This window comes from Daphnia pulicaria, chromosome 1, assembly GCF_021234035.1.
Source record: "Daphnia pulicaria isolate SC F1-1A chromosome 1, SC_F0-13Bv2, whole genome shotgun sequence".
Lineage (NCBI taxonomy): Eukaryota > Metazoa > Arthropoda > Branchiopoda > Diplostraca > Daphniidae > Daphnia > Daphnia pulicaria.
The window spans coordinates 34,258,984-34,286,045 of NC_060913.1; the positions used below are offsets into that span (position 1 = coordinate 34,258,984).

General features: G+C 36.5%; 3 protein-coding genes across 4 annotated transcripts in view; 2 read left to right on the plus strand and 1 right to left on the minus strand.

The window, feature by feature from the left end:
* The window catches only part of LOC124320546, a 467,022-nt gene that overhangs the window by 117,554 nt on the left and 322,406 nt on the right, over window positions 1-27,062 (plus strand). The window lies entirely within an intron of this gene.
* LOC124320559 (methyltransferase-like protein 7A) lies at window positions 18,970-20,219 on the minus strand. The gene is made up of 3 exons (XM_046783392.1): window positions 20,043-20,219; window positions 19,545-19,959; window positions 18,970-19,485 (listed from the first exon to the last, which is right to left on the minus strand). Exons 1-3 carry the CDS (start codon window positions 20,147-20,149, stop codon window positions 19,216-19,218), a joined length of 792 nt encoding a protein of 263 aa, XP_046639348.1. The 5' UTR covers window positions 20,150-20,219; the 3' UTR covers window positions 18,970-19,215.
* LOC124320563 lies at window positions 22,157-23,096 on the plus strand. The gene is made up of 2 exons (XM_046783395.1): window positions 22,157-22,299; window positions 22,501-23,096. Exons 1-2 carry the CDS (start codon window positions 22,212-22,214, stop codon window positions 22,923-22,925), a joined length of 513 nt encoding a protein of 170 aa, XP_046639351.1. The 5' UTR covers window positions 22,157-22,211; the 3' UTR covers window positions 22,926-23,096.

The following is a 27,062-nucleotide window of genomic DNA, read 5'->3' on the forward strand; positions in this document are numbered from 1 at the left end:
ACGTCCTAAAATCTCCACACGATTATCAAGTAAATTTATAATGTTCAGTTTATAAGAAATCACAGGCCACACAATGCTTTTTGTAAGAGTAGCCGCCGCCCCTGGTGTGTTAGCATATAGTCATACTTTAAAGATACGGGTTGTAAAGAGACTTTAAGAGTATTTTGAAGGCTGAAGATATTCATCCCTTTTGTATTTCGAATATCCTCTTTAATCGTCAAAAGACAACAGTCAAAACAGTCAAAGATAAAAACGGGATTTGGCTTCTCTTGAGAAAAGACTGACCCTTTAGGATGGTTTGAAGACGAAAGAAAAAATGGGGGTCATTTTTGAACGTCCCCTGTGTGTGTTTTTTTTTTACTTTTTGCGAAGAGGCAGGCAAAATTCCAGCAGCGTCCTGATTCTTCTTTTGTGGGAACCCTTAAACCTGCTTTTCGAGATTTTTTGATGAACAGAAAGCCATTTTTCTATCCGCCCTTGAATATTAAAAACATGCTTGCTTTTTATCCCCCAACCTTTTGCTTAAATTGCTCAAGATAGCGCTCTGATTGTTTTTTATATCCTGTTGCTGTAAAGATGGGGAAACAGCTCTCAGCAAAAGAAAATTTTCTCTTTTTTTACAACCGATTGCCTTGTGAATACTGAGACCCGCTATTCTAAGATCTTCAGCCAAGTAAGAAGCCAATGCCAGGCTAAAAAGAATGTCAGGATTTTGAGGGCAGCAAAGAAGCCCTCGAAAGCAGGTCTTTTGCTTCCTTCAGATTCACAATACCCATTCGGTAAAAGGCATACCAATACCCGGATAAATCAAAATAGCATTTTTATTACCAACCAAAGCTAAATCGCTAAACTCCCCTCCCTCTAAAAGAGATTTTTTCTCATAGATAAGAAATTCATCATATTAAGAGAGGGTTTTTTAGGAAAATTCTGCAGATATAAATGGATCTCAAAAGATTTACCAACTAAATCTTCAGTTTGTAATTTTGCAATTGCCCTAAGCACAGCTTTTTGCCAAGGTGTATTCGAATAAATATACGAAACTTCCTTGCTTTCATCATGACGCTTTGTCTCGCATCACAAGAGGATCATCAGAGGTATGAATTTTCTGCCCTGTGCAATGATTTTGAGTGCAGATAATAAGCAATTTTAATCCTCTTCTGCCAGACAAGCCAATGAGTTTGATGAAGAGCTTGCTTGTGGAAATTACTTGGAAGGAACACATTCAAAGACTGGGCCTGACAGACAAAGAGCAGGCGATCCCCCGCTTGCTCCACAAGCCACCGTTGATCAACCTCAAAGGCTGTTTTGAAAACATCTTTTTCATGGGGTGTAAAAAAATGAATGTGTTGAACAGAACCTTCATGCTGGATAAAAGACAACCAAACCTATGGGATATCCTTACCGCATTCCTCGAGGAGCTTTTTGATATATTGATTGTCTCTTGGCTTACAAAACGGTCCTGGGGGTGTTATTAGGACGGGTTTTTGGACAATTTACGGGTTTCGTGGATTTTTTGACTGAAATTTTGTCCGTTCAGGGTTGGTGTTATCAAACATCAACTCGTCGAGACCAACAGTTTGATGTAAAAATAATCCCGATATTTTCAGCGGGTCGTGAGCGCTTTCTATTAAACCACTTTTATGGTTTTTAAGCGGTTTAGATAAAGGAAAGTGGTCGGATTTTTTTGCGAGGGTGTGTGGGATAGGATAAATTTTTTTAGGGTGGGGTGGACATTGGTAAATTTTTCGGAGGGTGGGAGGAGTTGGTCGGAAGGTGTAGTCTTTTGGGTGGGTGGGGAAGGGTTTTTGATATTTATATATTTTTTTAAATTTTACAGGGGGGCCTCCCCCCCCCCTATTTTTCTAGCATCGTCTGTTCTTGTTTCTTTTTAGTCATTAGGCAGACGACACACACCCCACAAAAAAAACACCAAGAAGAACCTGCCGCCCCACCGGCAGCTCCTGGTCACCTACGGGAAAGATCAGCTCAAGGTTTTGTGGGTATACGCATTACTTGTAAAAAGGCTAAATTCCGGGAGATTTCCCCCAACAGATACTATAGATAGAAGCCGTAGAAGCGATGGCGATTTTGTTGGAAAAATGCTCTCCAACCCCACAGGCATCAACATCCTGACAGATTCCCCTTTCCTAATAATTTACGGGAAGCCGAATCTGACTGCCCTTTAATCTGTTTGAAAATTCTTTTATTCCATGTTTTCGCCGTGACACTTTCAACAGGCATATTCTTGCTTTGAAGAAAAGCATGAAAGCCCATGACGCTAAAGCCAACCAATCACTCTCTTTTCGCTACTTAAACAGTTTTTTTAATTGATTCAGGAGCTTTTTGGATAAAATCTTCAAGAACATTTTCCAAAAAACGCAGACAATCTTCAACAAGGAGAGGCTCATTTTTTCATTCTGAAAACGTCTCGATGTTCAAAGAGGAGAGATAACAGACTGTTGTTCTTTTTCTCTCCCCAAGGATCTTGTCCTGTCGGAAGCAGTGTTTCAGTGTTTCAGAGCATAGGTTAGAGGTTGTGACGAAAACCCCTTTTCCCTGTTATGGCCGGGAATCACTTGATTCACATGGTAAATAATAAAAAGAAGATACGGCTCTCCCGTTTCAATCTGAAAGAATACGTGTCTTTTCAGCGTTAAATTAGATTGATACAAATCCTTATGTTTAAATATTTTTAAATTGGTGAATTGTACTCGATAGTGGAATACCAGCTAAAACTCAGTTGATGAATAGAAAAAAGCACAATTCCGAAAACATGTATTCCTTGATCCCCAAATCATTTCCCCATCGGTGACGACTCGTTTTGGTCGACTCAGTCAGTCCCTCAACAGATTAGGGTACGGACCCAGATTTATACAAATAGAAGAGCCCTCTAATACATCTAAAAATTAACACCTCAGCATTGAAGTAAGTTCAGAACCTGATTGATGTTTACAAACTTGCTATTCCCTACATTTCTGTTTTTCCAGATTTTGGTTAGAGAACTTTATTTCCTCTTTGTTCTTGTCAGGTTCTTTCGATCTTAAAAGATCTACAATTTAAAGTTATGTATGTCTAGTTTTTTAACACAAAATAATACAAGGAAGCAAATTTATACCTACAGGTTTCTGCCTCTTCTAAACAACTAACAACGGCTGAAGAGAAGAACATACAGCTAGGTCTTGCGTGACGGAATGCGAATGAGGGGAGACCAGCAGAAAACCTGAAAGTGGAGCTAATGATGGAAATACTTGAGTATGATAATAATTTTGCAAAAATAGAAACGCATTCTCAATATTTTGGGGGGTTTTTAGACGCTTGGATAATAAAGAAAGGGCCGCAGCGTAAAAAAAACTCGCATCGCCCAAGAATCACCCATTTACCAAACCTTATTGCCAGTGTAGGAATGATGGGGAACGAGTGTATAGACGGTACGTAAATTCTAGGTTGTAATCAAAATAATTTTGGATTTGATGTTTTTTCTTTTAAAAATAGCAACTGTGTTTGTAGAAAGAAAAATCTTAAGTATACACCGGAGCTTTTTTTTGTGAAGTTATGTCTAATGTGTACAAACGGAGGAACAGAACATGTTTTAGTTAGGATTCTTCACAGGTTACACATTTAAAGTATTTTATCTAACACAGCTTTTCTTTATTAATAGAAAAAGATGAACAAGATAAGAAGTCAACACGGCCATAGTTCCACAGTTCCATAGTCGTCGCCGTATTATATTATAAGCGTGGCCTAGTCGAGCATCTTCAGGAAAATTACGCAATGAAGTCAATCAAATAGGAGTGTCCACTTACAGTCCACTCGCTCTAATCACATCTAGCAATTATCTTGTATTGCCTCACTGAAAGCCCTAACGATGTAGTCCAAGAAGATGTCGACGCCGGAGTCGTCCCTCTGCTCATCGCTTTATTGGACAATGATATGCATGTCATCTTCACCAGGAGGACAATCGGCAACATCGATACTTAAACCATGGAGCAGCAAAGAGACAAGGTAAGCGGAGGAGCTGAATGAGGAGGTTGGAGTGCTCAAAAGGAAAGATGGAAGATTGGCCGAGTTGGAAGAGAGAGAGCACGGAAAAGACGAAAGTGTCCGTCTATGATTGGTAAGATTTCTATGTCAAAAACTATTATTGTTCCTCTCTTAGTATTTTTGTTGTGTCTAGGAAAAATGTCATCAATTGGAAACACAAGTAAGGGTATTACGCAACAAGGAGATGGATTTTTTTAGTGTGATGTGTTATTGGATGGATTTTTTTTTTGTGTGAAGAATGTTTTTTATCGTGTAAAGACCCCAGAAGTTTGAATCGAAACATAAAGGATAAACATCGTAATATCAATGGGACAATCATCAGCAGAACTATTCTATTCATTGCAGAACCTATTCTTAGGAGTTTTAAAATCTTTCTCGATACTTGATACCCTTTTAAAGGGCTCTGCTCGTAACTGCTAGCCGCTTACTTCTCCACCTCCATCAGATTTATGGGGGACGATGATGATCCAGGCGGAGATACCTCCGTCTGGGGTCCTCCTTCCCTGGCGCTCAGTAACGCCACCCATTCTCAAAGCCAATCTATTTTCTGAAAATCTTGCACTCTCCAGCTTGTCTCGATAGATTCTAGATATAAACATTGCCCTGATTGTAGAGCCAAAATGTCGTCCAGACAAAAAGCGTCAACGACAAAGAGAGATAGCTCTGCAGCTCTGTTTTCCTTACAAGATAAAAATCTGTCCAAGCAACACAAAGACGATAATTTCCCCTTCCAATTTGACAAAGCTTTCGAGATGGATGTCGATGCATTCCTTTATCTCGACTCAGCGACTCAAACGCTCAAATTTAAATTATCTTTTTTTGCTTAATTAGCAGAGGAAGCAATCTGTATAAAAACAGAAAAAGTTTAATGATGAGGAAAATCGAGAAGCTTGAAAAAGAAATCGAGAATAGAGCCACTCTCCACAATGAATTATAGATCCCTTTATGGATCTTGGTTTATTATTCCACTTACTACATTACAATCTACTTCAAATGCTTTTTCGGTAGTACTTACTAGATCGTGATCCGGAAAATCTATCCCTACTACGTTTTTTTAAGTTAAGAGAAACTGTCTTCAACAACGTCCGATAATTTGTTTTTTAATTTTGTTTCACACTTAATATTATTTATTTTTTAGGAATATCAAACGTTTTCTTCGCCAGCACACTAGTCTTGATTATGAAATTCACATCATCCAGAATTCTGCTGCATCAATAGTGTTTCAATTCTGAGCATCATGGAATCACATGGAAATCACAATCGCTGATCTCCCGATAAGACAATCTTCATCTTCCACTGACTTATGTATGACTGTCACTTTTCGTTTATCATCTCGCTGCTACATGGAAAGTGGGTTACATGATGAATTTCCCGTATCTGAACAAGAAGTTGCAATGCCTACCACTAGAGAGACTCATCATTCGGGGAAAATTTTGCCGTTTTTTTCTTTTTCTTTTTTTTTACACCCCAGGTACTGTATGTATGAAACTTGATAATTTTTTTTTATTATTATTTGATATCTAATTAGAATTTCATTTTGTATCATGCTTGAATGGATATTTACTTGTATATAAATATCCTTGCTGGAAATCTGACCGCTAGATGTGCTGTGTTCCGGCTGGATTTAAAGAAGGGGATGGGAGTTACACTAAGATGCACATAGCTCGAACGCCGGCCTAGAAGTTAAGTAGGCCATGCTCAAACATGATATAAAAAGGGGGACTCACAGACATCAAAACAAATAATTAATAAATAAAGGGTCCACAATAATTACAAAAAAATAAATGAATAAAAATTAATATAGTGTGTAGTTTTCTTTTTCTTCCATTCTTCAGAAACAGTAGATTAGATAATTCCTCCAGTGACGAGTACATTCAAGCTAGAAAAATTTCCAAAAGAAAGAATTATTGTGCCTTGAATGGGACAGTTACGATTCCAATCAGTTGTCGAAAATCGTGGATAATCGAAGATTCGGTAGTACTTTTGTGAGGGAATCCGCGAGATGATCTTTGGTAAAGATATAATAAACATCAACGTCCCCGGCTTCTTGGCGCTCCCGAACAAAATAATAACTCACATCAATGTGTTTGGTTCTTTGGTGAAATACAGGGTTTCTGATGAGTTGAATTGCGAATTGATTGTCGCACATCTGGGGTATGGGCTTGTTACATTCCGGTGTTACGTTTTCCATCAAACGTTTGAGCCAGACAGCTTCCTCGGACGCTTCACTGGCCGCGACAAACTCTCCTTTTGTGGAAGATAACGATATACATGACTGACGTCGACTAGTTCAGGCAACTGGACCTCCATTGAGAAGAAAAATGAATCATGTGGTTGATCGCCGAGTAGTGGTGTCTCCGTCAAAATCTGAGACGGTATATCTCATGAGTTTGTCATTGTTTGAGCCGAACTGAATTCCGTGCTCTTGCGTGCCTTTGAGATAAGCAAATATTTGGTGAACTGTGATGATGTTGAGGGTTTTCGGCGAATTTTGCCACCTTGCCAATAGCGAAAGCTATGTCTGGATAGGAAGATATTGTCAAATACAGCAAACTTCCAATCTCTTCTCTGTATTGCACATTACCTATGGATTCCTTATCTGTATTGAAGGTCAGCCGACATCCAGGTTGAGCTGGAGTTCCTTTAGTATGGCAATCTGTCATATAAAACTGTTTGAGAATTTTTTTATGTAGTCGGGCTGAGATAAGTACAGAGTCAGTTTTGTCAGGTCGGCTTCTAGTAATGGATAAACCAACAAAGTACCGGAGTGCTTCGCATTTCAAATATTTTTTCTCAAGTATTCAATTATTTCAGTTACCATATTTTTGTTGTTACTGATAACAAGACAGTTATCTACCCAGATGACTTCTTCTTCTTCTGTCTCTTAATCTGATTTCCTCTAATTTTTCCTGTCCTTTTCTCTTTTCACTCTTTCGACTGTTTCTTTTTCTGTTTGAACTATAATATTAAGAAATGGTAATAGTTTCAGAATTTTTTTAGCACATAGGGGAGACCGGGGCTGTGTGGGACATGGGGCTACATGGGACATCGCAGTTTTGAGTATGTTCCCGTAATTTTTTTTAAATAATTTTTTTACCCAACATGGGGCATGGTAAATACTCAAATATAGTAAAAAAATTATTTAAAAAAAATTACGGGAACATGCTCAAAACTGCGATGTCCCATGTAGCCCCATGTCCCACACAGCCCCGGTCTCCCCTACTCTTTTGCTATCTACTTCAATATCTGGTTTTCCTTTCTTTCTCTTCTCTCTTTTTCTTCTTCTCAGGATTCTCATGAAATACTAATTCATTTTAATTGTCTCGGTCGATTTCTTTCTTCTTTATTTAATTAGATTAGAAATATTAACACAACTATAAAAGTAAGTATAAAAACATGAAAAAACCTGTTCTCTTCCTTTTACTGGCTCTCTCAAGCCATACGCAATTTTCTACACAAAACTCATATATAATTTCTCTGAAAAACATTTTTTAATTAAAATAATTGGTCATTTTAATACATTATATATCTTGTTTTGTGTTCCAGTATCGATTCCACAGTTGCGTCCTAAGATTTCAAACTTCTGATTTGGCGTATTTAATTCCACCACCACTGGCTAATACGTATTTTGTGTGTTGAGTTCCGTTAGGATAACGAATCAAGCTAATTATTGAAGCATTGAAGTTTTCTTGCCATGACAGAAAATGTGGTGTTAATGCTCTCGTGGCAGTGTGACTTTTTCAATCGAGATTGTTTTGCTGATGATATCCAACGAATTCCAGTAATTTACCATTCGATATTTGTCCACGGTTTTTTTTCTTTTTGGTATTAATTTTTTCCTTTATAAGATTTGTGTAATAATATTAAAAAATTAAAAAATTCATAAAAATTCATAGAAAACAAATTTCCTTGAACAGAGTAAGTCTCATTTCGTCTTTTAAAGTGTCTTCCAATAATATTTTTAAGTGTTGAAACAGTTTTTTCCTTTGAGTTACGACTTCATCTAGCCTCTTTCCTGCCAGATCTGATCCATCATTATCAATTTCAAAAAATCATTGAGTGAACGAAAATATGTGACGAATGACGAGGATTCCATGTTTTGACTCTGGGTGTGTATGGTGAATGAATCTACAAATGAAGCAAACGTTAACAGTGAGTAAAATTTACTAAATGATGTTTGATTTACTAAATATTTTGACATCATTTACATAAATCTTGTTTTACGAGTTGCAGTCAGCAAATATATGATAGGATTAACGATTTAATTTGTTAACCAAAACACATCTTCATGTCTGATGTGAAGATCATTTCAATTTTAGTCACTTTGAAATGTATTTACCTAATATCTTTACCTCAAATGCTGCATTAAATAAGCTTTGCGTTTGTATCATATCATAGTTATCTTGTAACATTTACTGTATCCCTATCATTGGCCGTAAAGTGAACGAAGATACTGTCATACGTAACCGACGTTGTAAAAATTTTACCCAAGAAAACGTAATTATTTGAGAAAATCCCTTCTGAAGGAGGGGTACCATAGTTTCCTCTCAACCGATAGCTATCTTGACCTCACTCATCCCGACATTGCGAGTAACAACCCACACTACAGGAGGAGACTCAAATTTTAGCCTGAAACTCTCACTCACGACACCCAGGATCCAGAGGTCCGCAGATATGAGCCGCCAAACCTTCCAATAATGCTTTATCCTTCCTACAATAAAATCTGGGCTAACGTGACTCGGGTATAAAGAGAATAAGAAAAAGTTGACACATCCCCTGTTGAACCAGCATCCGTTGGATTTACAGGGTTCGTTAAAATTATGTGGTGCGCCGTTGTTGCGGCGAAAGTCGTAGGATCCTGCTTGGATGGGCTGGATACAAGCGTTTTGTTGTTGGGATCCACCGGAACTGCTCTGATCATGACGAGGGTAGCCTTGTTGAGGGTTGACGGCTTTGTTGCTATAGTTGCTGTGGTGGCGTTGCCTGCTGCAACCAGGAGACAATGGTGGTAACAAAAGACGATCTTTTGTATCGATATTGACTCCGATTTTCCCAAATTTAGGCTGTGATTTTGCAAAAGAACTGTCCATCTTTCTTCCAAAATCATAAACCATTCAGAAAAAGAAGTCAACATATAAGACTGTAAGTTCTTTTTACTCCAGTTGTTGAAGTAAACAGACTTATAATTGCAATATTCAAACATTTTCAGTGCCAGTTAGTCAGTCAGTTGAAGAATACATTCAGCTAAACAAAAAACGTAAATTGTTTAAATTTAAAGCAGATTTCGAAGAGAGCAATAATTAAAATATTTTTTAACTTTTTCAGTGTTAGAAGTTCAATCACTTAGCCAAGATCCAATTGATTGTGCGTGGACATACAGCACATACATCAAGCGTTCAACATAAAAAAGTCCTTGTCACTCTGCCGAATGAAGGAGCAGAGGACTTTGAGATTAATTAAAAACTTGCTGAAGCGATTAAAGAGGGTAACCTTACGCTACATAGAAGCCCATTTCTATTAGTTTGTGCAAAACATCTTGTAAAAATTCATCAGGGGTTCAAAATCCCAAAGGGTGTATACAAAACTTATGCAAAAATTGTTGTTAACAAATATCCATGTTTGAGAGACTTGCAAGAAGAATCTGAAGAACATTTTATAAGTTAGAATTAATGAAAATTACAGATTTTTCATTACTAGCAGGTATTTTTTCTTTTATAGTTTTTGGTGAAAAATAAATTTATAAAGTTTATTAACAACGATAAGGTTTACCTTAAAGTGAGTGAAAAAAGGAAAGTGGAAAGATTCGAATCCATGGCACGTAATAAAAGCTGGACTTTCAACGTCTAACAGCATTACTAAACAACACAAGAAACCGGCTTCTCCTATGCAGTTGCCAATTATGGTGCTGATAAACATAAAAGACTTGTACGCTTCGAACCGATGAAATCCTTAAAGTGTTTCCCTTTTACTTGGAGTTCCCAGAGGTTATGTAACGAGGCCTTTCACACTTTTAATTTTCTTATTTTACAACATTTGTAGGTTTTTTGAAGATTTCGTTAAGATGCCAAATATTAACGAGAGCGTTTTTGAACGAAAGCAAAGTTTGAACAGTTTTAGTTGCATTTCAAACGTTAATTTTACTTACTTGATTGATTGATTGATTAAATTTTTCAAACATCTGTTGTTCCGTCTATCAGTGACGACAAAAAAGGAATAATGAATTTATTGAAGGAGATTAACAACTTGTGCTCAACGAAAATAGTGATTTCGTCTGCCATAGAATTGTTTGAATGTACACAAGTAATTTTCTTCTTTTCGTAACTGCTGTGTTTAGTTAACAAAAAATTTGCAATTTTTTCTTTTATTTTCTGGTAAACCACCGTTTGGAACCATCTTAAAAAGGTGTCAGCAACAGCACTAACCTACAAGGTATTTTAAATCGTACCAGGGCTAGTACACACCCAAAGAACCCTACAAACTTGCTTTTTGATCTTGATATGTCCAACATTCCGTAAAATTTTTTACGCGGTGATATGCGCTTCGGTGTTAGGGAGAGAGAAAAACGTCATTTGATATTCGCTACACGAAAACAATTGCGATTGCTAAAGAGAATAAAGAGATGGTACCTTGACGGTACCTTCAGACTTGTAAAAAAAACCATGATGCAGCTCTGGACAATCCATGGCTTCCTCAAAGTTTGGAATGCCAGGAAAAAGCATTACGAGTTAAAGCAATTCTCCTTGCTATACGTTCTCATGAGCAGACGGACAGAGGGGGACTATAAAGCGGTTCTGAAATTTATAAAAGGTGATGTTTTCAACAAGAAATTTGAAATGCAAGAAGTGGTAGGCGATTTTGAGAAAGCTGTTTGGCGGGCAGTACAGGACGTTCTTCCGGGGGTGACTATCAAGGGTTGTGGGTTTCATTGGTCGCAATGTCTTCTTAGAAAAATGAAAAACATTGGCATGACAAAACTTTATAAAGAAAATGTTGGAGTACGAGACATTTGTAAGCAATTAATGTCCCTCAAACTAATAACCTAGCCAAAAATTTAATCGTGCTGGAAAACACTCGTTCAACAAGGAAGAGACCGCAAATTGAAAAGGTGCGATGCAGAAAAGCTAGTTAAGTTTTTAAAATATGTTAAGTATTATTGGATGAAAACAACAAATGGCCTCTGAGTACTTGGTCCGTGTTCATGCAAGAAATTAGAACTAATAACGACACAGAGGGTTGGCATACGAGATTGCACAAACTCGCAGGGCTCTTAAATCAAAGTGGCATGAACATGTATTCTTTGATTTAATTGTTGCGCCATGACGTCACTGGATCTCAATTTAAATATATTATTTCAATGTCGGGCATAACGTCGCCAGAGGGTAGGTTCCCGACTCGTGAACTCTAAATTTTTTATTTGTGGGTATCTTACAACGATAATGAAATGCGAATTTTTACTATGGTGTTGCTTGAAAAACTTTCCAAAATGCATCAATGTGCCAATTTTATTCTTAAAAAAAATGTCGATGACCAAATATTTGAACCAGACGACAGCAATCTAAAAACTGCTTGTCAAGTATTGAACCAAGTGGATTATGTGAGTAAATAGTTTTTTTACATTTAATTGTTCCTCTCTTACATTTTTTTTTCTTAAAATTTCAGCTTCTAGGAGATTTTGAAATGATAAAGTGCGCTGTAATATGCGGAAAATTTCGACAGAACTGGATGACTTATGTACCACTGATTCTCAAGTATGCAGTAAAGACAAAAAGCGCGGAAAACGATGCAATGAAAGTCTTTCAGACGTAAAATAAATCTTACATATTAAACTCCTTCAGTAATGATTGCAATTTTTAATTTCATCTTAACCTTATACTAATTTTTCTTATTTGTTTTCCATTTACTGAGACTCAAGCATCTATTGCACTTGAAATTTTACCACTTTTGATAACAGTAAAAAATATATAAGGTGTTGCTGCAACTATGTAATTAAATATTTCTTCTTCATACAGAAGGTAATCGCTTCAAACAATTATTGAATTACAATATTTCGAAGAATTAAATATTTAGGAATTTGTCAGCCTAGATGCCGTACTAAAAGAAACAAGAAATCGTCCGCCACTTATTCTGAACATAAGGAATTCATTACATTATTGTTGAAAATCAAGTTTTACTATCATCCAACTCTGTGTGTAATTGACTGTTGAACATGTTTGCGTCCTATTATGTTTTTTTCCATTGCATATAGCCACCTAGTAAAAAGTGCTTTGTTTTTTATTAAAATTAAAATTCTTGGCTTTGAAGATAAGCAATAAAAAATTCAAATACTTCAGCTATTCGTTAAAAACCTTGAACTTTTCAAAGTACAGCTTGCAAACTGTTGTAAGGCATAGTATTTAATTATGCCATACTGTTTGAAATACAATACACACTTGATTTTCATAAACCCAGTCTAATTTTATTTATATAATTTAGGGTAGGTAATGAAATTATTTTAGATGCTATAAATTGAGGTTATTTTTTTCATTTTGGTGGGGGAGCTAAGAAAAGTCATGAAATGTTTTAACAGTGATCTTAACTGGTCTATGCTATTGTGCTATTTGTTTCTAATTTATAACTCACACTTTTTTACAGTAGATGATACATTTGTTCTCAATGTAGCTACAAAAGAAAAGGAGCTAGGATGATTGTCATACAAAAGAAAAGGTCTTCAATGATAGTAACTGATTTTATGGTTAAATTTACTCTTTGTAATTATCTTTTATTTTTTGGTTCTTTGTAAAAGTATTATGTGCTTTGTCTAACTGCACTGTTTTAGAGAAAGGAACCACGTCTAGCTGCAATGATCAAAGAGACTTACTCTTAATAACCGATTCTTTTTGGTTGAAGTGCCAAACAGCCAATGAGAATTTATCCTATAGGGCTAGATCAAAAAACCTTTATATACTGTGTGTTGAAGTGATTGTGTGTAACTATGATTGTCTAAAGAACAGGAACTGTAAATTTTTTGTTGATGGAACCGATGTCAGCTATCAGTAAACAAATTTTTAGGCACAATTTTGAATTTTTAGTTGCTAACTTTAGATGCTATTGACTTCACAAAGATGCTGCTGGAAAGAAATACGGTGAAGGCGAAAGAGGAACATTCGCTTTTCTACTAGCGATAAATGCACAATGCTCAGCCAAACAAGGAGCTAGAACCTCAACCTATGTTACAAATCCGCTAGGTAAATATTAGTTTTTAAAAAATATGACGTATCTTCATACAGAAACTTTCTTTACTAATGTCTCAATTTGGTAACTAAATTGGGCCGAAACGGATACTATTGGAGTTAACAGGGGCCGAAACGGGCAAAACTAAGGTGCCGAAAAAAGTGCCGAAATGTCCGACATCCGGTAAAACAATTGTGTCATTTCTTTCAAAATTTAAACGATTATCGGAATGATCTGTTTAGGTGTAATTCTTAATGAAGTTCCACAGAACACAATTTTTGCCAGAGTCATCCTCATTAATTGGGGAAGATCATGTAAATATTCCGGTATCAGTTTCAGAATTCAGTGAAGAGCTCTTATCTGCCAAATCAGATGAGCTATAGCTCTGCTGTTTTAAATTGGGACGTGGAAGCTGTGTTGGAAAAGCTGCGAACGGAGAAATTTGACCTGTCAGTCATCGAGGCATTCCAAAATAAGTTTCGTTTGAAATGTACCTTTTTAAGTTTACCTTTTTGCATGTCCATGTTAGTTTAAGGCAAAATAAGACAAGAATATTAATAGTCTTTTGTATTTCAGGAGAAGCCATAGATGGGTCGAGTCTGATTGCCTTAACGAGTGACGATCTAAAGGAAGTGAACCTGAAGTTGGGCCATAAGAAAAAGGTTGAACTTCTAGTCAAATCTTTTCAAGAGACACTCGTGCCCAGTCCAGTTGCAACACCTCCCGTTCCAGTTCTTAACACACAAACTCCTCCACAATTGGAACCTCAAGCTTCAACTTCATTTGTCTCATCAACGTTGGCAGCAACATCATCGTTGGGTGCATCACAGGTAACAGGTGCTCCATTAACCACTAGTACATCAACATCAGGTACGGCTTCACTTGATGCTTCTAATCCAGTATCAGCTTCACCCAGAACATTAGCTACCTATCGTGGCTGTCAAAAGGTATGTTTTGATATAATATAGTGAAGTGCAAAAACTAATCGAATGTCTTTGTGTATTAGCCAACATTTGATGTCATACAAATGGTAACGTCTTCCCAAAAAGGAGAAGATTTGTACAAAGACTATTTGGATAGAGAAGACAAGCTATTTAGTGTACCAGAACGACGACTACTAGTTACATTGATTGCCACGGAGTTGGTGAAGCAGTGTGGAATTTTCCCCTCTACTGTTGAGAAAGATGCACTAGCTGAAGCATTGGTTGCTGCTTTTCCTACTTTGGGTAATTTTTTTTTTGTTCAACGTCAGTGTAATGTCCTGTTTAATCATTCTTTTTCTTTAGGTATAAAAGATGGACCAAGTCTGATTCACACCCATTATTTCCATCCAAAATCAGGCGGGTTTCTTGAAAATGCAGTAAAAACAATTCGAAAAAGTCACCCAGAGTGCCGGAAAAAAAAACGGAATCAAGAAAAACGTCCACACAGGAAATTTCCACCGGGTTATTTTTCAACTACAAAGGAGTTGACACCACAGGAGTTGGAGACCATCGAATTCAAGGTGATGGTGAAAGTAATTTAGAAAAATTGATATAAAGGCTACATTTTTGTTTATTTTCCTAAATGTAGGTTCGTTTGTTGAAAAGTTTACCTCCTACTTCAAGCAACCTAAAGCAAATTTCGGATGAAATGGAGGCAACGTTTCATTACCGACAGAATAAAATCAAAACGACACACAAAGATCCAAGTTCTCTGCTTGCGGAGTATCCTAGGATGGTCGATTGTAACAACAAACGTCTTGTATTAGTGTTTGTTACATTTGAAAGGCTAAGCATTTGTTAATATCAGATCTAAACTGAACCTTACAGATATTCGATGACTTTATGCGGAAATATCCCAATGCACAGGATGTAGAACACGAATTTCTTGATAGATACAAGGGCAATTTGGAGAGACTTGCTGTGATTGAGGGCATCGCATTACCATCATGCAATGACGGTAACACTTTTTTAAGTTTGAACCGGTTACAACGTAATAATCTCTACATCTCTCTTGGTACAGATTTTCTTCGTTCGCTTCTGATCTGCATTAAAATAATGCCTGAGATTTAAAAAATTCGACATAGCTGTGTGGAAACAAAAACCGAGCAGCTAGTTGTTTTTCTCCCGGTAATAAATCTTTAAATGTGTATACGCTGATGAACAGTATGATTGAACTTTTTTATATTTTAGGCAAATCGTGAAATGGAGGAATTTGTCAAGTCCCGTTCTAAAAACACGAGGCAGCCCTTCTTATTGTGTTCTGGATCTCCCGAGGATCCGTTGTTTTACAACGTCATTATTGAGGATATTATAATTCCTTGTGGGATTTCGTCTTCGTCGGCATTCAAAATTCTTTTTTCATCCTTTTTCTTATTGCAATTGCATTATCCCTCACTAATCAAACCCATGTATAAATTTTTTGAGGAAAGAGTGTTTAAAATTAGTTCGTCTATGAGTTCCACTACTGCTGAGTTTGTTTCGAGGCTTGAATCCCCAAGATGCGTACTTGCTTAAATGTTTTGTTTACCTTTTCATCGGTTATTGACAAATGTTTTGTTTTAGTTTTTTGCATCTCGTTTATATTAATTCTTTTATTCTGCATATTACTGAATGCTAATTAATGATTTGACTCGTGTATACCTAATACATTCCTTGATTACATCAAAACAATTTTTTTATAATTTTTTTTATATATTGGTGGGGGAACTTTTGTTGGAATCGGCTATATCGAATGAAGCCAGTTTTCGGACAAGAGGCGGAGCTTAGTGAAAAGTAAAAATTCTTAACAGCCAATGGCAGGGCTGGTCACCTATTGTCGGTGCCCTCTATGAACCAAAATACTAATCTTTTGCAAAATAATTCGTCTGTAAAATACTATATATATTTAACATTTTCGAGTGCAGTCTTCAACCGGTTGTCGCAGTGGTTAGCGTTACGAGCTACAACTCTAGGGAAGAATGGTTCGAACCCTAATTACATTTTTTCTTTTTTTTTTCATATTTGTTGTCTATTAATTTTGAAATAATTTAAGCTGGAAAAATAATACTTAATTACTGTTATTGACTCATTTTTTACGATTTTAGCTTTATAAGTACATAAGCAAAGTGGAATCGGACTTAGAAAATTTTCAAACCGTTTATAGCTCATAGTTCACCCAATTGTCCACCAGGCAGCGCTGATCATAGGTGACCACTGGCTTCAGCCGAGATAGCCGATTCGGCGATTCCAACCATAAGTTCCCCCACCATACTAATACACCATGCCCGAGGCTCTCTAGCAGATAAAAACTTCCAACGACTGCTGCGTTGCCGCGATGGATGCCGCGAAATGTGAAAAATATTTCGAACAGCCCTATGGGAATTTTCCAACTTGATCTCGGTCGTCTGGACGAACCCTACCGACTCTCAGGGGTACGACATTTAGACCGTAGGGTTCGTCCAGACGACCATAGGCACGGTAGCGCACGTGGTGGCAGAGGGCTACAACACACTGTCCTACAACATACTGTCAATATAAACAAAGCAGTTCAAAAGTGTCAATTCAGGTTTATTGCAGGTTTAGTGCCGTTTCTCACAGTCACAGTATGTCAGGTAGAGATTTGATGAAAGATTCTCTGACCAGGCATCGAGCCAGAACCAAAGCCGATAAAAGAAAAAATGATGCTTTATAACAGGAACCTAAACGTTCAGGTAACTTCTTGACCGTAATTTTGGCAGAGGCAGAGGCCGAGCTACCCAGTCTGATGAAGTTGTAGCAGTTTCTAATCAAGAAACTGCTAGTGAAATAACTCCCAGTCTAATGGTAAGTTTATCAATATTTGTGTTCAAGTTTACGATTAAAAAATGTTCCATTGTTTACAGAAAGAAGTGGTGTACAGGATATCATTCATTCAGTCGCACTGGAAAAGACATCATTGAAGCAAGCATTTCACAATTTAACAAGAAGAAAAAGGAACCAATCAAGAAAGCGAGTGGAAAACTCGCATGAAAGACAAAGAAGATGCTTGTGATGCCAAGAGAGATGCTGTCTTTCAAAACTACATTAGCTCCCGTTCCTATAGTGCAAGTAAATGTGGTGTATGTGAAAAAGGCACTAATCCTGTTTGTTGCTTTACTTGCAAGCAAGATTTCTGCAGCAAATGTGATATGATCACTCACCGCAAACTGTTATTGGTACTACACAATGGGGAGGTGTGTGAGAATGGCGAAAATTTAAAATTCTTGCGCCAAAACAAGTTCATATCTGAAGATGGGTACATCACTGTTGAAGGTAATAGCGGTTTCTTGAATTATTTATGTAGATTAATAATTATCTTGTTTTATAGTGTCCCTATGGGAGTTATTTCACTAGCAGTTTCTTGATTAGAAACTGCTACAACTTCATCAGACTGGGTAGCTCGGCCTCTGCCTCTGCCAAAATTACGGTCAAGAAGTTACCTGAACGTTTAGGTTCCTGTTATAAAGCATCATTTTTTCTTTTATCGGCTTTGGTTCTGGCTCGATGCCTGGTCAGAGAATCTTTCATCAAATCTCTACCTGACATACTGTGACTGTGAGAAACGGCACTAAACCTGCAATAAACCTGAATTGACACTTTTGAACTGCTTTGTTTATATTGACAGTATGTTGTAGGACAGTGTGTTGTAGCCCTCTGCCACCACGTGCGCTACCGTGCCTATGGTCGTCTGGACGAACCCTACGGTCTAAATGTCGTACCCCTGAGAGTCGGTAGGGTTCGTCCAGACGACCGAGATCAAGTTGGAATTTTCTGGGAAACAAAAGCTATGGAGCAGTTACACATTCTGCGTTGTCAGGTCTGGAAATCTCATTTGTGTCCAAAATGGCCAATCATCGTACAGGGTTTTAAAGAGGCTTTACGCTCATTGGCCAATTTGGACACAAATGAGATTTCCAGACCTGGCAACGCAGGATGTGTAACTGCTCCATTAGCTACGAAAACAGCGTTTTTCCTTTAAAATCGATACCATTTGAAATTATTTTGAAAAAAAAAAAGATATTTACAAAATCTCGAAAAAAAGTGACAGCGGTGAAAATTTAAAAAAATAGTATTTACAGGCTATATATAGACTATTACAACTTGAAATTGACAGTTCTTACCTAATAACAACATCAGTCATGCAACTGACATGTTTATTTGGCAATAAAACCTCAATCATAGTACATTCTGAAATTTCCCAATTTTGGGAACGCTGTCAATTTTTTTACATTTCCCTATTTCAATCCATTCTACTCAGATAAATGAGTTAAATATGGATTGCTGCAGCAAGTTTTCTTGCTTTTCTAGCACAAAATAGTAAAAGTTAAGGAAAAATATGGGAAAATATGAAAAAATATGGAAAAATACCGAAAAATATGGGAAAATACCAAAAAATATGGGAAAATACGAAAAAATATAAAATATGAAAAAATATGAAAAATATGAAAAAATTTGAAAAAAATATGAAAAAATAAAAAATATCAGAAAATATGAAAAAATATATTTTTATTTAAATATTCGTACACCCAAATCATGAGTCGACTACCCCTCGCAGTTTCCCACCCAGCCTAGCAGCCATTTTATATCACCTCTCCCTCGCGCTTCTGGCGGATGACAGCCGAAACTACGCGTTCTTGGCCTTCACTTTAGACCGAGGGACGTGCTATAGGCCCTCTCATATAATATAGCGGTCAGTATTCTGAAGCCCGAGGTGCAGAGAATTTGTATGATTCGGCTGTCATATATAATTTTGGTATATTTTATAAGCACCGTTTGAACATGCAAAGCAAACCCGAGATAACTCCGTTGATTACCAATTCCTAATTTGAATCCCCGAAATGACCCACACAAAAATTTTAAAAAATAACTAAATTGAAACAGTGAAGTATAAATCCGACAACTAGGCTAATTTCAAAAAGAAAATAATGTGAAGAATCAAGAATTTTAATGGAAAATGCTTGACTCCCTTTTTAGGCGATTGCTGCTATTTTGTGGCGATTCCTTTGACATGAGAGCTATGAAAAATGCATATGGCGTGCAGTCCACTCTTCTGGGGGGTTCGGAATCTTTTCTGGTCGATGTGCGAGAATCCCAAGTCGTTCCTTTGGATAACCTCGTCGCTTTTCCGGTTGAGTTTACAGCCAGCGAAGACAAATTGGTACATGCACAACGGATGAGAAGCAATGTTCTGAATGTATCGGACTAATCTGTATTCATGTTCAATGATGTGCTCCCAAAAATAATATTTACCGCCCTGTGGTTATAAGATATTTTTTAAAAATTTCTATTTTAAACGATTTAAAATAAACCTACCGGAGCCAATACCCGGTGGATTTCTTTCAGGGCTCCCTCTACACTGCCGACGGAGCAGAGGACCATAGTTGAGACGACGATGTCAACGCTGTTGTCCGGGACGCCCTTCATGTCCTCGGCAAAGCCGACGACGAAACGGTCCATGTTGATGTGCGGATGGTCGGCCTGTTTCTTGAAGAATTGCTCCTCGAAAAACGGATTGACTTCAACGGCCGTCACTTCACTTTTGGGCGGATAAAATTCGTAATTGTAACCGGGACCGGGTCCGATTTCGAGGATCCTCAGTCCTCCCTTTTCCCTCAATCGAGGATCTGCTGATTTGTGATTCTTCATCGAATCAAAGTGTTCCTGTTTCAGTTCCCGACAAGTCACATGATAAGTGCCAAGTAAGGTATTATACGCTTTAAAAAAAAACCTGGAAGAATTGGAAGAATAGGATAGTTCAAATAAATTCCCTAAAAAAGATGAGAGTGATGAAAATGTGTGAAAACGACTTACAATTGTCGAGAGTAATTGTTTAAAAATATTATGGTAGATGCTAGAAGAAGAAGATAAATCCACGAATGGGTCGCAGAATAAAACAATGCTGAAAGATGATCCAACATTTTTTATATAGAGTTATTGCTTGGATTGCAATATTTTGATTCTTTAGTCAGGAGGGTATGGCTACTACTGTTGTGGATGACAAGTGACGAAAGTCTGACATGAGCCCCGGCTTATATATACATGCGTAACCTGTGTCCGGACAGCACTGTCAATGTCACGACTACTGAATAAAAAAATTTTCGTGTATCGTCTTAGAAGAAATTGGCTAAAAATAAAGATGGCATTGAACATAGTTTTCTCTTATATTTGTAATATATAATACTATAGTCTTTTTCAAGGCAATATATCAAACTTGGTGCAATAACAATATGGAAAGTCAAAATGTTGCAAAACTTTTGGAAAATGGCGACGAAAGTATTTCCGCCTCTGGTACATACATCTGGTGCAAAAACAGTTACCAGCAAATATAATCGTGTAAAAAGAAACCAAAAGTGAAATGCATGATGTCCTTAACGAAAAGACAAGACATGATGCACCAGATACTATTTAATGGTCCAATAAAATACTTGGACATCCTGCTTTTCTATATGTATAGATACATTTGCAAAAGAAAGTCCTGAAAATGGCCATTGGAATTCCCCCACCCCCTCCCAACATTTCGCAACATAGTGATAAAATATAGGTTATATAGATTCTGCATGTGTACCTGGAAACGTATTATAGCCACTCAAGATAGGCCTACATACAGTCGCGGCTGAAAGTTTCTTTACGTGTAGCTCCAAAACCCGCCTTTTTACTGTGTATTGGCGGATGGTATTAGCCTATGGTAGAGGTTGAGTTACCTTATTTGCTCGATTTTCTCAAGTTTTACCCCCTACCCCCTTACACCTCCGACAATGATTTGTTGGCGCGGCTTTCTAAACTATTGGTAACCATGGCCGATAATCAGGCAATTGCATCGATGCCCAATAAACTAGCAATAGCTCTTAAATGAAACGATAAAATGACAGATGATTGATCAGTTTGTAACTGTGACAATTTCTGCATTGATTAGTTTCATTTTAGCATTGGGTAATAGGAATGCGTAACGTTTGCGTTATCGCGGGTAAATTAGTAATCAATGTTAAGAGGTAGAGTTAAGTAAAGAAGGGCGGTAAAAAATAAAGAAACGAGCAAATAAGGTAGCTCAACCTCTACCATAGGCTAACACCATCCGCCAATACACAGTAAAAAGGCGTATTTTTTAGCTACACGTAAAGAAACTTTCAGCCGCGACTGTATATATTTATACGATGCTATGGTTGTATATTTCTTAAATCTCAAATATTATAGCAGCGCGGCAATAAACAATGACTACTCTGAGAATACCCCACACATCATTTCGTTGTTTCAATGGTGAGCTGAATTTTTCCAGCATCAGCTGTCGATTTCTGTTGGGAATAACCCAGTATACAGCAAATGTATTGGTTGTCTCAGACACAAACACACATGAGAACTGACTATAGCTAGTTATAATAATACCTCTCGTCATGCTGGGAACAAACATTGATGGAATTCTCATAAAAATAAGACAAGGTCGAATTATAATAAGGAATTGAATCAACGTTAACAGCAGCACGCTGTGACAGAAAATAAAGAAGCAATTTATTATTGAATCTCGTATATCAAAATGTATTATCCTATAAATTCTACACATCAAGGAAACCAGTTATAGAATTACACAATCTTAAAAAGTAAAGCGCAACTCTTCTGTAACATTTTGGGAAATCTTCCATGTTTATTCGAATAATGTTCCGATTGTTTTTAAATTTCTTTGCCAACAGTTTGGAAAATCACCACAGCGTCGAAACATATAATAGCCTTAACTGTTTGCTTCGAATGAGGAAAGAGCAACGACTTATTCCGTTACAAGGTTTGGGAAATACCTAAAATAAAAAATGAAGCAACTGTTTATAGGAATGAATACCGATGAGCAGTATTGGAAGGATGCCATGAAACCGGATGACGTAACCCCCACAAGCAGTTTAAAAGAGAGGATGTTCAGCATAGAGAGGCATCATTCGACTGCTGGTGTTTGCTGCAGCAGCACATTGACTATAATATTGCTACAATTTTGTATCCATGATGCGCTTCTACTTGCTCCAGCTCTGTACCATTTTTGGCTTCCTTATTTTCCAATGTCAGGCTTACCAGCAGCACCATCAGCAGAGTAAGGATTTCACATTTACCTATTTTGGGTTCACCACATAACTAATGAATATAGCTTAATAGCCTATATAATATCTTACTCTTATGAAACAATTAATCGATTAAAACAATAGAGTAGTCTATATTCTCATTATGATAACTTATTAGTTATTCCTTAATAAATGATGGACAGTTAAACTATAATTTGTTGTTTTGTGAAAAGAATTCAGTCTCAGGAGAGAATTCGCCAGGTGTGGTTCGTCTAATTATCCGTATCCCGGACCAGTTGCCCAACTGATTGACATCAGAAACGACCCGGAAACCCGCAAGAGAGGAGAGGCCTTGATCTCAACTTTTCAAAGGACTTATTTTTCCCAAGACGAGAAGACTTATGGTGAGACAGGTATCCCCATTGTCTCGGATGTGTACAACAACAAGATTGTCCTGCAACAAATATTTAAACAGCGCGGGAAATTCTGGGTCAAGTTGGAATTGATTCTTCCCATCTTCTACATTGTGCCGGGCCCGACCTCCATTTCTACTGTGATTCTGGAAGCCAACACGGAGTTCCCCATCAATCTTATACGCCGCGCTTTTCTCATCAGCATGAAAGAATGTCTCTACGTTAGGCTCAGTCAAAACTATTAAGCATTTTCCATAAATCAACCAGTTAATTCATTCTAACATATTATAACTGTTTTTAATTATTAGCTTGTACCACGTCGTTTGCTTTTTATAGGCCCTATTGTATTACTATACTGGCAGTAAATTCTAATTGGATTAGACTAAACACGATAAATAAAAATTTAATGTTTCCCACTTTTCTCATTAATTTTACTCACAAAAATCAACGATACAATTATATAGGCCTATAACTAAAATAATATTCCAAATGTGTATAATTTTTAACAAGGAATCATTTGTCTACTGTATCTATACGCTTCAATTGAGCAAGTAGGTAGTGTGAGACTTTACATGCATATAATCCATTATGACCTAGTTTAGAAACAAGCACCGCAGCAGTGAAATAAAAACAATAAACCTAATGTTATTATATGCTCTTAATCGCGAGGATTGGCCACCATCGACCATAGACGGTCAGTATCTTGTTCTCCATCTAATCCAACTAAAAAACAAAAAGAAAAAAAACGGACATATGCGTATATACAATATTAGTCGGCTATGGCGTGTATATGGCAAAATAAGTTCAATCTATACCGCGCGTGTAATTTAGAATTTGGTTTTATTCTCATTGAACTGAAACGTTCATCAAAACCACACAACCATATCATTCAATTGCGCGCTATTCCACGACCACAATGTTACTCGAATATCTAACTCGAGATATATGTATAATGCGCATTAGCATGGCGGGGAAAAAAACGAAGAATGGCATGTCAGATGATACAATCAATCGATTCCCGTATGGAAATGAGTCAATGAAAATCACTGCAGATCAATGAAAAGCATAAACAAATCAATAGACAGTCTGAAATGTCATAGAATGTCAGTAAGAATGTCACGCAATTATCACTGGCGATGATTTTCTATGATAAATCAATTTACAAAGTCAGTAACAAATCGTTGGAAAATCAAAGATATTTCAAAAATTAGAACAGAGTCCAAAAAACTCATTGGTTTATCATTAGATCCAGAAAATGAAGTATTTTGCAGTGATTAAACTTAACTTAGTCATTGAACTAATCAATGAACATAACGTAAAAATCCATGGAATATTTTCTTTTGAAAAATTACTGATTTTCTACTGATATTTACATTTTCAGTAATTTTCAGTAAACCTTTGAATTTCTTATCATTTTATTGCCATACTTCATCGACACCTACAAATCAATAATCAGCATCTATTTATCACTAAGAAATCATTCCAATGATTAATAAATGATTGTTCAATGAGTCCCAAACGGTAATTTTGATTTTATAATGATTTTATACAGCTTGCTATTGATTTTTATAATTACTTCTCAGTTCATATCACTGAGCTTTCCTCAGATTTCAGTGATATTTCAGGGATTACCACTGAGAATTATCACTGAGAATGATTTTTTATCCAATGATTTCTATTGATTGATTGAATACTGCTCCGTTTAAATCACTAAGTTTTCCCAACATAAATTTTAATGATATTTCAGTGGCTAGCAGCCTAGCTAGTTGACAAATATCACGACAGGGATTTCCAGAATCATTGGATTTTCACTGATTATCAATGTAAATCATTAGTTATCCCGATTAATATTTTCCTGATAGTTCATTGACTTTATTGCCGATTATTACTAAATAGTGAACATAGTGAATGAATACCATTACAAATGATTTCTCAAATATCAATAAATTATCACTGAAAGGCCTTTGGAATGCTTTTCACGTTCTTCTTATGAAGAATCATTGACTTATATTATTTTGTTGCGTCGAAATCAATGATATTAAGGGTGAATTTCCATATGTAAGAAACATACGGCGTTGTCAACATGGTTAATATAGAATCGAATGTGCAACCATAGGCCAATGGTTATCGCACGCTCCTATGGATCGAAAGGTACCGTGTTCAATCCCAGATCGGGGCTTATAAATATGAATCAATGAAAATAACTCTGAATATGATTTCAGTTGGTATCTTCTTCATATGATGATGGTAAGACGGGTGGTAGTCTTGGTTTAACGCGAAAGCGACTCCTAGGCGAACAGCGCAATCATCGTAAATATGAAGGTAGATACCATAATTTTGAGACCTACTTTAATCGATAATATCCTAAATGACAAATGATGTTTCTAGTGATAAATGAATGATTTTTTTCGGGCTCGGTTATAATTTCTATCCGCTAATTGATTTTGCAATGACAAATATTTCGTTACTGGACTCTATCCTACTTCTAGCATTTTTCTTATATGTTATTTCATGATTTTGTGAAAGATTTTTTAATGATTATAAAAATACCAAACACACCACCAACACGTTTTTCTTTTTCTTCGAAAAAAAAATTGTTTATCACAACGCCCTATATAGATACGTATGAATTAGATACTTGAACTGACTAAATTTATCGAATGTCCAACGTCATAGGTAGTTGGTTATAGAGTCTGGCTACCACTCAATGTTGCGATGGTTCCAGTCCCGATACGGACAATTTCAACCAATGATACAATTAATTCTAACAGTTCATAGGTAAGTACGTAAAATAAAAAAGGAGAACAAGGGTAAGGAAAACCGACAACAGGAGTTCAAAACTGGTAGAGAAAGAAAACTAGTATAGTAAAATTTAGCTTTTGAATTTTATAAAAAAAGTCATTGGATACAAGCATTGAAAAATCAATCAATAAAAAAGCATTGAAAAACTAATCAATAAAAAAGCATTGAAAACTTCACTTTAAATCAGTCAAAAGTAAGTGAATATATGATTTGAAAATCAAAGAAAAACCATTCATTTCTCAGTGATAAATTTATGCTAAGTCAGTAATAATCATGTCCGAATTTTGATGGCGAAAATCATTGGAAAATTAATCAAGCTAATATCCTTCAATTATCAGTGATTAATCAAAGGGGCGTTTTCATACGGGTTACTGGACTCTATGGGGAATAACCCAGACCACACCAATAACCATTATATTAACAGACCCCTCGATTTTCATGCTATATATTTCATCTGCCGTGGTCAAGGGCCTAGGGTTATATACAGGCCATCACGCATATATATAAAGGCGTTGTCTTATCCGATTTTATTTACTATACACATCATCCTTCTAACAGTGCAGAACAATTTGACATCATCATGAGCATCTATTATGTAATACTGGTGAGTAATATAAATCAAAATTGTCAATAACTGCTAGTTGTTTGACACTCGGCTATTTATTGAATCTATACTGAATGAAACAGACGTTGTGTTCACTTCTGACGAGCCTGACAGCATCTGGAACACAGTCAAACATCCGACAGCAGCAGTCTCAAGAAGATCAGCAAGGATATTTTCAATATTTGAATTCCCCCGCATTCCTTCAGTATGAATTCGGGTTCAATCGCGGAAGTCCCACTCATCAAATATCGCGCCATGAGCAATTCAAAAATGGAAATTTCCGCTCTAAGGTTTATCTATATTTAAGATCTACTATTTAAGATCTTACTATCCTTATAGAACATTTATATAGAATTATTTGTGTTATATTACTAAATCACCGTAAATCACGCATCTTCAGTTATATATTCATCATAATTTGATCTTAGGTCGAATGGAGCGATAGTTATGAAGGAATAGGTAGTCATTATTTTGATTACAACCACGGCAGCTCTTCGGCTGAATACACAGCAGCACCCGAATATCATACTCCTAGCTTTATTAAGCCTGCATATGATAGCAAGCCAGCTGCGACACACGACATCACACAAGATACGACTCAGCAGCAGCAGCCAAGTTTCGACACTCTTTTTCGTTTTCCTAATCCTAATAATGCTTCATGAATGATTGATTTAGTTTTCATGATATGTGATTTATTTATACATTTGATAATATTTATAACACATAAACAATTAAAAGGCAAAGTAGGCCTATCGCATGTAATTTATAAGATTGGCGTTATATACGAGATAATATAAAGGAATATATATACAAATGTTTCCATATCGATGAGGTCTATAATATATGTCCCAAGACTTTTTTTTGTCTGATACAGTACATGCAGGTATAGGCCTATTATCCGTTATTATGACATAACGTTGATGGCTACGTATTACAGTAAACGTCATACACTAGATTAATTGGGGTAGGAAAAACC